The sequence below is a fragment of the Phacochoerus africanus genome, chromosome 5 (genome assembly GCF_016906955.1).
Source record: "Phacochoerus africanus isolate WHEZ1 chromosome 5, ROS_Pafr_v1, whole genome shotgun sequence".
Classification (NCBI taxonomy): Eukaryota; Metazoa; Chordata; class Mammalia; order Artiodactyla; family Suidae; genus Phacochoerus; species Phacochoerus africanus.
Window position 1 is genome coordinate 104,680,778 of NC_062548.1, and position 12,459 is coordinate 104,693,236.

General features: G+C 40.4%; 1 protein-coding gene across 11 annotated transcripts in view; it reads left to right on the forward strand.

The window, feature by feature from the left end:
• Window positions 1-12,459, forward strand: part of SLC8A1 (solute carrier family 8 member A1) — a 420,023-nt gene that overhangs the window by 332,800 nt on the left and 74,764 nt on the right. For 5 of the 11 annotated variants that reach the window (XM_047782209.1, XM_047782211.1, XM_047782212.1 and 2 more), the window contains exons 4-8: window positions 1,404-1,424; window positions 1,849-1,866; window positions 1,981-1,995; window positions 5,782-5,850; window positions 11,953-12,083. In XM_047782209.1, coding sequence (XP_047638165.1) covers window positions 1,404-1,424; window positions 1,849-1,866; window positions 1,981-1,995; window positions 5,782-5,850; window positions 11,953-12,083 — 254 coding nt within the window. The remainder of the gene's footprint in view (window positions 1-1,403; window positions 1,425-1,848; window positions 1,867-1,980; window positions 1,996-5,781; window positions 5,851-11,952; window positions 12,084-12,459) is intronic. The other 6 variants (XM_047782218.1, XM_047782217.1, XM_047782214.1 and 3 more) reach the window with 5 other exon arrangements.

Genomic DNA, 12,459 nt, shown 5'->3' on the forward strand with positions numbered 1-12,459 from the left:
GCCCATCAGAAAACAAAAACAAACAGACAAACAAAAACAAAGTAGTTCCTGACTTAATTATGTTTAAGATGGTAACAGGAACCTTTGGAATAATGGAGAGAGGAGCACTGGGGACCTGTTTTAATGCAGCCTATTTAATATCTTCCATAGACAGCAGGTAGAAGAAAAAGACACGTGAGAAAATTATGCTGACTTCTTACAAAGATGGGATCAAAAATGCCTCATTAACATACAGGAAAAAGCACTTAACTTCTAAATGTATTCCTCCAAAGAACTGCCTTTTATCTCCAGGAAGAGCTTCTTGGATACAGCTCTTTCATTTGTCATCTTACTAAAATATGCCTTCCTAAAAAAGCGAATTACAATTCCTTGATAGCACTATCTCTTTTTCACCAGCCAAGTGGATCCTTGTCACTGTCAATAAAATTGTGGACTTGTTTCAGAAAGTATCTTCTAATGCTACTCCCATTAGCAGCCCAGAAATTGGGCAGAACTCCTCACTGTAAACGTTCCCATTGACAACTCTGGAAGTTATTTATTTACATTTACTACTTGTAGGCAAGTAGCTTTCAGCAAAATCAAGTGCTCCAGTTATAGTCTGGGTTTCAAGCACATCACCTGAAAGACAAATTATGTTTGTCACCTCTGCCCTTGCCAAGGGCCCCCCTCCCCACCTTGTCAGTTTTCACAGAATTACGTCACAGAAAGCCATCTGGTTGTCCAATTATAATGCATAGAAGTCAGAGATAAGGACACACAAATAAGCCCTAATTCCTGGGGCTCAAGTTTTAAGGACTTGTAAAAAACATAAATATTCCTTGATGACAAAAACATCATGTAAATAGGCCCTCCAGTGAGAGAACTTCCCCCTGGGCCAAAATCTCCTTATGGGCAGGAAGCCAAAATGGAATTTCCTAAGATGTTTTCTCTGTTTTCATCGAATGAAAGGTACATTTCTGGAGATTCTGGATGATTAAAGACTTCGTATGTTTAATTCACTGCAATATTTCATGCAGAAGACTCACTCCAATAAAGTTTAGGATTAACTTCATAAATTGTCTCTACTCTATTTGGCAAACTAGATGTATACAGAGTGTAAACGTATAGTAGAAATGTTTTTTTAACAGCCCAGAAATAACATATAAAGTGATATATATATATATATGGATATATAGAGATATAGATATATCTGTATATATATATCACATTTGCAGAAATTAATGCTGGAATTATTTGAAAATACTCCTAATGCCACATTTACTTGACAAGCACCAATTTTTTAGCAACAGCTCCCTACCACTGTAATCAGATCTGCCTGGATTTCTTTCTGCTGATATTCCTCTTACTTTCATTATTCATCTGGTCTCTTATTCTGTGTTTGTCTTTGTCTGTTTCCTTCACAGCCCTGTTATTGAATGAGCTTGGTAAGCATTTCATTTCTTGCATTTCTTCCATTTTTCTAGACTATTTTCCATTTCTGTCAGGTGCTACAATAGCTTTCTGACTTTTATTTCTACTGATTTATTAGCAAGATGGTTGTTTTGAGCCCTTGGCCTCATAATTTTTAAGGTCAGATAGTTTACTTTTAGTTTAATATAACCTTTTTTAAAAATCAGAGGTTTCTTAGGTACGCACAAGAATTAAATATGTGCACTAAATTTCTTAGTCTTAAAAGAATGATTAGTGATTAAGACATGAATGGATGTTTTCATAATTTTCTTACTTGGAAGAATCATTTAGCAAATTTTTGTACCTTGGATGGGTTGTCAGGCAGTCTGATGTCACTGGTATTTGTTATCTAGATTGTAAATTAAATAAATTGTAACATTTATTTTTTTTCTTTTGTAGGTGGCTTCACAATAACAGGTATGACTTTTTTAAGTCTAATGAATCAAATTTGATTTTTTTACTGTCTGTTCTTACCATGTGCTGCTTACATTTTTTAAAATTATTTCTCATTTTTATTTCCTTTCAATGAAGGAAAATACCTGTATGGTAAGACAATTTTTTTAATGATCTTCATCCCCCACCCCCAATACCCTTAAATAGCAAACAAAACCCACACCTCATGTAACCTGTATTAACATTTAGCCGTGGCACATGGTGTGCTCTGGTTGATTTTACACATTTAACATTTTACACATTAACAGTATGTTTGTTACGTTTATTTATAAGCAAATTTGTATGGAGACCCAGTAATTGGTTACATTTTGACAATGATCCATTTAAAGATGTACACATAGCACTGATGATGGGCAGTGTACCCTGCTAGATGGTCCAGAGAGTATCAGGGTAATTGATGATCTCAAGGAAACAGAGAAGCACACATCCATGTCTTCTCCATGGCCCAAGCTCAGAATCCTAATGATAGATAATGCCCTATTGGGAGAGTGCAAAGCAAGCCTTTGTCCTGCCACCACACCAATCTGAATTGAGGTGCAATACAAGGTGCTCTGTAAAAACCCGAATCCCAGGCACAAAATTTAAAACCCTTAAGTTCAAAAGGACTCAGCCATGGCTGTTTGCATTTTTTAGCACAATTCTAAAGCTATTTCCTTGTGTCCAGAAGGAAGATGTGTCTTCACAGCATCCTCTTATTTGACCCTAAATATTCTCTCTCCCTTTTCTGAAACATCTACGTAGACTTAGGGAGGTACATATCAAATTGTAGGTCTGATTTGTCTGAAGCTGCAGTTGACGATGTCTTGAAAGGCATCCTAATGGCCATGGCACTTTCCAGTATAATTTTACAGATCTCAATATTCTAATTATTTTTTTTAAAACCAGAGTGCTGAACAAAAATATTTAGTAAGGACATGCTTTCAAAAATTGTAATTTTGAAAATGTAATGGTGGGGCTTGGGGTTAACTTAAACCACCGTTAGTGTAAACTCATAAGCCAGTAGTTTCAGCATGATTCTGTCCCAAGTGGAACTTTCTGAATATGTACAGTTCCACGTGAGCTATTGCTTGCCACTGCTTCTCTCCAGACACAGTATTTAATGACAAAATGATTCTCAGACTATTGGGAACATAGAAACTGAAAAGGATGAAAATGTTAAACAGGACAAGTTCTCATAGAGGATTTCTTAAACCTGATTCATCTGAAACTCTTCCAGGTTAAGTCTTCTCAATTTTGCACTGTCAAAGATGCTATTTTTGAATCTGAGTGCAGGAATTTACATTTTTTTCTAAAACTTTTATCTTCTTTTTTGATCTCATCATTTTAATGTATTGACATCTCTTTGGAAAGATTCTATCACCCAGTAAGTTCATTATCCTTGTGAGCTTTGAGGAAGGTAGAAATTTGGCAAGCTAGCCTTTATGGCTTCCTTGAAGTAATTTAAAAAAATAAATAAATAAATCAACGATTGTAGGAAATAGTATAGTATCTAGTGACACTCCCTCAGTCCTAAGCAACTTGATAATAAGACATTAACTAATAATCTTTGGCTGTAAAATGCCTTGTTAAAATGCATTGATATCTTTAGATATCTTCCTATTTTATCATGGAATATGTCAGGAATTTTTCTTTTAGGGCCTTCCTTACACATCACTTGAAGCATCTTCCCTTTCAGTAACTCAGTAATGGGATCCCAGTTTTCTTTTCTCAGAAACTGGTCATATCAAGTTCAAGAACACCTGTTCAGTAACGTCCAACATTTTCTGTCTTGGACACATCATGCATTCTAGAGGATGGAATCACTTCTTTCAAAGGTTTTCTATTACTTCACGTATTTCACTATGCTCTTTCTAATGGCCCCAAACTTTCATCTCTAGTAGCAATTGTTCTGTTATTACCAACACTTCCCAAATGTTAAAACTGATGCAGTTAAAAACAAGAGAATGTGGCAGCACTCTGGTAATCTCTACATTGGCCTGGTGATCTGTACATTGGCCTGTATGATCCTTCTCCTCTTTAACCAGGCCAGAATTCATAGGCTCCACTTTCTATAGATGCCTCTGGGGAAAGTTCTAAAATTGGGGTCTACACAGTGAACAGCAGTTATAAGCCCTAAAGAGTTTTTCTTTGAAGTCAGTTGGAGGCTTTGAAGTCAAGGCGTTGAGATCCAGGGGCAGTGGAGAAGAATTAATCTAGCTCTCGGACTTTGCCTGCAGCTTTTACATAGTCTTGTGCAGCTGAGTGTGAAAATCTTAATGTGAAGCAGGGTATATGGAAATTGAAAATGTCATTCGGTCCACCACCCAATACCTATATTTCAGAGATCCCATTAGTGTTGGACATTAAATGCTGGAGATGATTTTGGAATTTGCAAATCCTTACCTGTTGCTCCTAGACTTTGCTTCCCCAAAAGGCCCTTGTCGGGTCCTGTGTTATGTACCTTCCAGGCACATAACATGATAAGCCCCTATGTATGATAGCTCGTTAGAGTTTGTAAAGCATTTCTTGTTCACTGAATCATTTAATCCTCAAGCTTATGGAATAAGATTTTATTGTTCTCACTTAGAGGGGTGGAAGCAAAGGTTCAAAGAATTAATCAGTCTACTCCAACCACCCATCCAGGACTCAGAGCCTGGCCTCTAACTTTAAATCCAAGGCCATGTGATGACTATTTCAACCCAACACTTTTAGTTCCTCCCTCTCAACTCCTTCCTTCCTACCTGCATCTTAATCCCTTTTCAATCCAAAGCCTCACTGTATCTCTTAAATGCCCTCAAATGAATTCCAGTCAAATGAAAAATGAGAGAGACACCAAGAAGGAAAACTAGAGTACATTAATTTGGATATTTTTAATAAAATTAAATATTCAGGCTCACTTTGGAGAAAGAGCCATGTTTGATTCCCAAAACAGTCATCTAAAAATCTCCCTAATTAATTCAAAGAATGTAAAAGTCACTATACCTCTTTTAAAATTACTCTTCCAAGTATACTATGCTTATCACATTGACAGACTTCATAAGGTACGTGGCTTTTTAAAGATGCCAAGCTATGAACATTCTGACAATTAAAAACACTTTAGTTGCTGCAGTACATAGGTTAGGGGAAAAAAAATCCCCTTCAAGTTCAACTTCATTTTATAATTGAAAAAACTGAATTCCAGAGGAAAGAAATGCCTTGCCCAAGTTTATACAGCCAGCATATGTCAACACTTACATGGAGTCCCAATCTGATGATTACCAGGACAGTTCCAGGAGCTCTTGGTGGAAACCAACAGCAGGTGGATCTAGAAGTCAATTGAACCAGGAGTTTAATGAAAACCCAAAGCCTAGGTAATCCAGCCAGTCCCTAGGGTAGTGGTTTACCCCTGAAAAGCATTCCAGGGGTATGTTCCCCCATTCAGACTGCCCAGGAAATAAATAAGCATGTTCCAAGATGTTATGTTCCTTGAACCCCAATCAAATCTGTGCTATGGACAGAGCAGGTACTATTATCTCCATTTTACACAAAAGAACACTGCTACAGGCCATGTTGTTGGCACCAGAAGGCATCACAAGCATGTATCTTTCACTACCAAGGGCTTTCAGTTGTTTCATGATGCCTCTGGAAGCAGTGAGTTGAAGGACATGGATACTCCATCGAGGAAAGCTACAACCATAGTGTGGGGTGTGGGATTCATTCACACAGTCCGGCTCCCTTTGCCTGCTCACTTCTGTGACCTACATAACAGTGGCCTATGACCACTCAACCAATGTTAGTTTGGACTAACATTGCCTGTGCTGTGTGCATCTGGGTGTGACATTTAGCTTACTAATTCCACACAGCTCTGCTGGCAAACCTGTACAATCCATTCTGCTGATTTTCTGCCTGTCCTTTTGCTAGGCCAACCTGTCTTCAGGAAAGTTCATGCTAGAGAACATCCGATCCCCTCTACTATAATCACCATTGCAGGTACTCATTTCATGACAGTCCTTGAAAACCACAGTTAACTTAAGGTTATCTGCCCTCAGGTGTTCTTTAGGTCCTTTTTTTAACTGCTGTATATGGAAGTTTCCAGGCTAGGGGTCACATCAGAGCTGAAGATGCAGACGTTCACCATAACCACAGCAATGCCAGATCTGAGCCAAATCTGTGACCTATACCCCATCTTGCAACAATGCCAGATCCTTAACACCTGATTGAGGCCAGGGATTGAACCCACATCCTCACGGAGACTGTGTCATGTCCTAAACCCACTGAACCACAATGGGAACTCCTCCTTAGGTCTTTAGACATTAAAGTGCCATAGTTCAGCCCCTGTTCCCTCTAAAACATTGCTAAATAAGGCCACGGCTTCTCAGCTGTTGGGGGTATGGTGTTTTGGCAACCAAACTCAGGCACATCATCCCAGAACAGGAAGCATGGTAGAGGGAACAGCATGGACCTACAGAGGAGGTTGAGCACAGGAGCCCCTCAAGTTTCAGTATGTTCCAGATTTCTTGCAAATCTTGCTTCTCAAACATGGGCGTTTGATCCTAAACCTAATGAAGTTTCTTTAAAAGCAAGCTGTTTTGCTTCCCAGGATCTGCCTTTCCTGCCACCAGGCAGCATGATGTTAGCCAGATATACACAGGTGACAGTGCATCTGTGGGGTGTCTCCAGAGGGGAACATTGACAGGATGACTAAAGAATGACAGAACTATCCCAGATGGACTGTAGGGTCAGAGCCGGGGCATGAGCTCCTTGCACCAAGCCACAAGGCTCTGGCTAAGAACAGGTGACACCATTGCTTATCTCTGGCCATGGCGGCAACAGAAACGCTTCTGCCTGCCTCAGGCTCTCACCCCATACCCCTTTTGAATAATCATGCAGCCTTGACTGCAGAGTTGTTCCAGAATATTTGTCGTGGAAGTAAAAGGACCAGCCTCTTTAGGTTCTCATCAGAGAAGGCAGCCCATTGCTGAAAACTGTCAAGAAATCTCAGCTCTCAGACTTGTCAGCACAGATCTGCATGAAGGATTGAAATAACCTTAAGCAAATTGTCCCACCACTGGCCTTTACCCCTTTCCAAATTTTGCATTGTTTGTTAAGACTGAAAATTGCAAATTCATTAAAGAATATCCACAGTGGCTCCCGGAGGCAGTTCTCCACGTGAGTTGTATTGTTTTCTAATAGAGATTCCTGCTTTCAGCCATTTATTGTCTTATAGTGACAGCCTCAGAGAGAAAGCATTTTAGTGACTCTGCTTCAGAATGCAGCCTGAGCCCGAAAGCATTAACCAGAGCTTTTCCATAATTCCGTTCTTCCCAGATTCCAGGTACCTATTTGCTTTTGTGATGTGTCATTTGCAGAATCAGTACTCAGGAGAAGGGAGGCCCCCTGTAACAGGATTGTTTTCTGTCCTGTCAATACTGATTGCATTTGATCTTTAAGTTGTGTTGCTTTGTTAAGACCATGATGTTGTATAATTTATTATAAACTTCTCAATAAAATATGGAGAGTTTAAAAATAGGCACATCAGGGAGTTCCTGCTGTGATGCAGTGGGTTATGAATCTGACTGCTGCAGCTCAGGTTGCTAAGGAGGCAAGGGTTCGATCCCCAGCCCAGCATGGGTGGGTTAAGAATCTGGCACTGCTGCAGCTGCAGTGTAGGTCACAGTTGTGGCTCAGATTCAGTCCCTGGCCCAGGAACTTCCATATGCCGTGGGTATGGCCATTAAATAAATAAATAAATAAAAATAGGTACATATGTGTGTGCATATAGAGAGAGCAAGAAGGTGAAAATTAAAGGGACTTTGCTCTGAGAAGCAAAATTAAAAAGCACAGCATGTGCGTGAATAAGGAAATGAAACTGACTTGACCATTGTAAAACAAACTGCATTTAATCCAGCACTCAAAGTGAAAAAAAAATAATAGATGATTTTTAATATAGGCTGTTAAACTATTTCCCTATTCAATAAAAGGTATCTAAAGAGAGGATACTTAAAAAAAAAATAGCCAGGAGTTCCCATTGTGGCTCAGTGGTAATGAGCCCAACTGGTATCCATGAGGATGTAGGTTTAATCCATGGTTTCACTCAGTGGGTTAAGGATCTGGCTTCACCGTGAGCTGTGGTGTAGGTCACAGACAAAGATTGGATCCCACAATGCTGTGGCTGTGGTGTAGACTGCAGCTCCAGTTCGACCCCTAGCCTGGGAACTTCCATATGCCACAGGTGCAGCCCTAAAAAGTGGGAAAAAAAAAAAAGAAAAAAAAAAGGACTTGGATTTCCTCTTTGTCAGTTTCAAAAAAAAATCTGGATCATAAACGCTAATTTATCAATATTATTATGGAGCAATGAAAGAATTTATCCAGCTGCCTTCTCTCAGGTACATATAATTCTCTCCTAAATCTTCAAGTCATTTATTAAGTGAACATAGCCTAGACCTGCCCTGACACTGTGCCTTTGTGCTTTGACTTCTCTCTGTCTGGAGTGCCCCTCCTTACTGTATTACCTTCTAGCCATCCTTACCCCCACTTTCACCTGGCAAGCTTCTATACATGCTTCAAAGCCAATCTCAAATAGCTCCTCTTTCCTGAAGCCTTCAGTAACTCCCTCAGGCAGAGAGAGCTGCTCACCAACTCTGGACCTTCAGCCTTTATCTTGTACTAGAATTTGTCTACTTCCACATGCCTACTTCCCACTAGACCATGAATTCCTAGAAAAGGGGTAGGGTGAGGGGTTCCTAGGTGTGCTGACATATAGTCGGAATACAGTGACATGTGAAATGAACCAATGGTCTTTATATTCACAGAGCAAATAATAGGCTTTTCTGACAGTGAGGTGGACAGTCACACAACAAATCCTTATTGAACACCTACTGCATTCCATGCATTTTAATAGGCTCTGGGGGATGTGAGGACAGTTCAATGGGCAAGGAGACATGCTGTTCTATCTAAATGTATTGGCTGGATTTTGTATGTAAAGGTAAATATAAATATTAAACATTAGCATAATAGAACTATCCATGTTTAATATGTACACACAGAAATATTACAGAATTCATTTGGAATTAGAGTGGTCATTCCTAAGTAGGTCAATTGGGGGATATTTCATGCAAGAGGTGGGGTTTTAAAAGATATGTAGGATTTAGTTAGATGAAAATGGGAAAGGTTTTCCAGATGGGAAAACAATAGAATAAAGTGTGGCATTAAATTCAAGTCAAGTTTGGAGCAAGAGTATAGAAGATAATAGAAACAGTGTCCTGATTTTCTTTAGTTAGTGTGAAATCTGTTAAGACATTAACTCCTAAGTTTTGGTCATTCTCATACCTCTTTTAGAATATTTGCTTGGGCAGAATACCATCTATACTATTAGTTACTTAATGCAGTTTTTACCTCATGTTTTTACTTCACTAGATTTGTTTTTAGAGGAAAACTATAAGTAGGTAACAAATGGAAAACTAGTGTTTATCATAAATAGAAAACAAGGTAAAAATTTTAGAATGGAAAAAAGTTCTGAACTGCTAGCTCGGTGCAGTCAAATGCTCTATGCCTGAGAACTGTGTTTTCTTTCCTGGTAGAAACCCTAATGTCAAGAATTAGGTACAGATATAACAGCACCAGACTAAGGTGGAGGGACTGAAGGATGATTAAAAAGGGAATAACCTTTTCACTCAGTGCATAATTTGATTTCATTTACTATCATGTCTACTTCTTTGATGTCACATTCCAAATCATTTCATTTTGTGAAATATGGCTTTAAAGAATGCCACCACCTCACCCTTCTTTTGGAACTTCTTTGTTTTTTTCTGCCTAAATTGACTCAAACCCCGTTAACAGCAAATCACCATTTATAAGTAAACTATTAAAAGCGGGACATTATAAATACTCTCCCCCAAGTGGCTTGGTAATTCAAATAAAAATCCAAGTTGTAATAGTTCTTCTGGAAAAATAATTCCTATTTGATATGTCTCCAAGATATCCATGTGCAGCTGAATTTATGAACAAAGACAGTAATATATCCTGCTCCTATGAAAACTAAGAATGTTATCCCAGGTTCAGGAGTCAGAAATAAGTGGAAATCAAAAATATGATTCATTTATGGAGTTCCTGTTGTGGCTCAGTGGTAACAAATCCAACTGTATCCATGAGGATGTGGGTTTGATCCCTAGCCTCACTCTGTGGGTTAAGGATCTGGCATTGCCATGAACTGTGGTGTAGGTCACAGATGCAGCTCATATCCCAAGTTTCTGTGGCTGCATAGGCCGGCAGCTACAGTTCCAATTCGACCCCTATCTTGGTAACTCCATATGCCGCTGGTGTGCCCCTTAAAAAAAAAAAAAAAGAAAGAAAGAAATTGATTTGAGCACCAGATAAATGGGACTTCACACATCTCAGCCCACCTCCATGACTACACACAGATATAAAGTCAAGGACAAATCATGGTTACACCAACTGAAAACCTTTGCCTTCTCTTGGGTCCTAACTTCCCAAGCCTACTATAAAAAAAGATTACAAGTTTTACAGTTAAAATTAATCTAATTGTACTCCTCTTTTGCATCTGCTAACATTTAGCAGTTTTTGGCCTGTCCAACATGACTTATTTTTAGTCTTCATCTAATTTCTTCAGGGCCTTGTAATTACTGGGAATAGGAAAGCAGAATCTGAAATATCCTTTTAGGAAGACACTGTTGAATACACACTAAAGAATTCATTGATAGGCTACATTCTGCCTTTGCCTTTGGTTGGTTTTGACACTTGTTATATAAAAATGCTAGCAGTGCCTCTAGCCCATCTGCTCCCTGTCCAAGCCTCCCCTCCCAGTCCTCTGTAACATTTGCTGGAGCATCAAGTAGAGCCACCATGGCAGGGTCCTTCAGCAGAGGGAAGCCCTGTGTCATTAGAAGGGATGGAAGGTGTGGACTCCTCCAGCAGCTGATGCTTAATTGAAAAAGCAAAAAGTCTGAGCTAGAAGTCCCTCCCTTTCTGACCTCTCCTCGGCCAACAGACTCCTATGGCAGGCAGTGTGCCTGGAAGGTTCTAGAAACACGGGCATCAGGGCTGAGGTCTTTCTATACCACTGATCCTACCTCCTTAGAGATGAGGTCCATTCAGCTTGGCTCTGAGGGGAAGTGGCCTGTCTTGTTCCAGCATCCTGAGCCTAAAGGATAGGGGGCTAATTGATTACAGGAATAGTGTTTGTCCTTCACATATGCTTGGCCTTCTCAGTCTGGATTTAGCCTAATGACCTTCACACAGAGAGGAGCCAACTGTGAGCTTCCCCTCATTAATGGACTCTCAAGTCTGTTAACATTTTCTCAGTACCTACTGGCCTCTCCTGGAGCGTAAGCTACATGGTGGTTCTGGAAGTAATAATGCTCACAGGGTGAGTGGTATTAACTCTCCAAAGGTCTCAGCCTCTCCTCCTCTTTTACTTTAAGATTAACATGGTCAAGATCCTTCTAACCCATCTCAGCTCTTTACACCAGAGAGAGGCAGCCCTGGAGTACAGGCATCTTACTGAAACCTGAAAGGGATGGATGTTTTGCTTCTTAACTTGCAGTAGGGGCTCTTGGCAAGGGAGAAGCTAAGATTAGAATTTCCCACCTCCCATCTCTTTGGCCCTGGGGCACTTTCTGTTGCCTCTAGGAAGTGGAAAGGAGGAGGCCAGATTCTTCCATCCCTTGGGTCACTCTAGCACTTTTAATTATGTTTCCTTTTGGTCATGTGCTAAAAGAATGTGTACAAACAACCAGGTGAGCCAGTGTCCCACGGGAGAGCTAAGTGATCCCCTCAACATAGATGTTGTGTGGGCAGTTCTTCCCAGTATTATGTCCTGATACGTTGCTTTTCCTGAGCTGCTCTTTGCCATGTGCTTAGGGTGGGGGATGTTGCTATCACCTGCTACCACAGGGGTATGCTGGCCGACACAGCAGGCGTCTGTCCAGTTCTCCCTTCTAGCCTTATACCATCACCCAGGGGGCTTTCTAGGTCCTTAGGGCTTCCTTCCTTCCTGGTTTTCTTGTAGCAGGATACAGGGGTTTCCAAATAAAACTGAGTCCATGCTCACTTTCTCGCCCTTCCTTTTCACAGAGGAATATGATGACAAGCAGCCGCTAACCAGCAAAGAGGAAGAGGAGAGGCGCATTGCGGAGATGGGACGCCCCATCCTAGGAGAGCACACCAAGCTGGAGGTGATCATTGAAGAATCCTATGAGTTCAAGGTAAGCTCACCAGCAGTGCCGCTGCAAGGGCATGGGGGTTGGGGGGAGGAACATCTCAGGACCAAGACAGTCCATAGAATCAGTCTATGTTGTATGATCTATCTAGAAAGACAAGCAGATGTAACTACAAGGAACTGGCTCATTAAGGGGCCTTCAGAGCAGAAATGGAATTAGAGAATTATAGGAACCAAGAGGTCCTGCAAACTAAACAGCACCAGATCCAAGGCCTGTGAATGACATCCATCACTTCACAGGGACAGAGGTACCCAAAAGGGAGGGATCTGCTTGAGTAGATAGCAAGGAAATGGCAAAGGTGGATTCCAAGAGACTGTAGGTGTGGAAGAAACCGCACTTGAAAAAGCTCATAAATCTATGA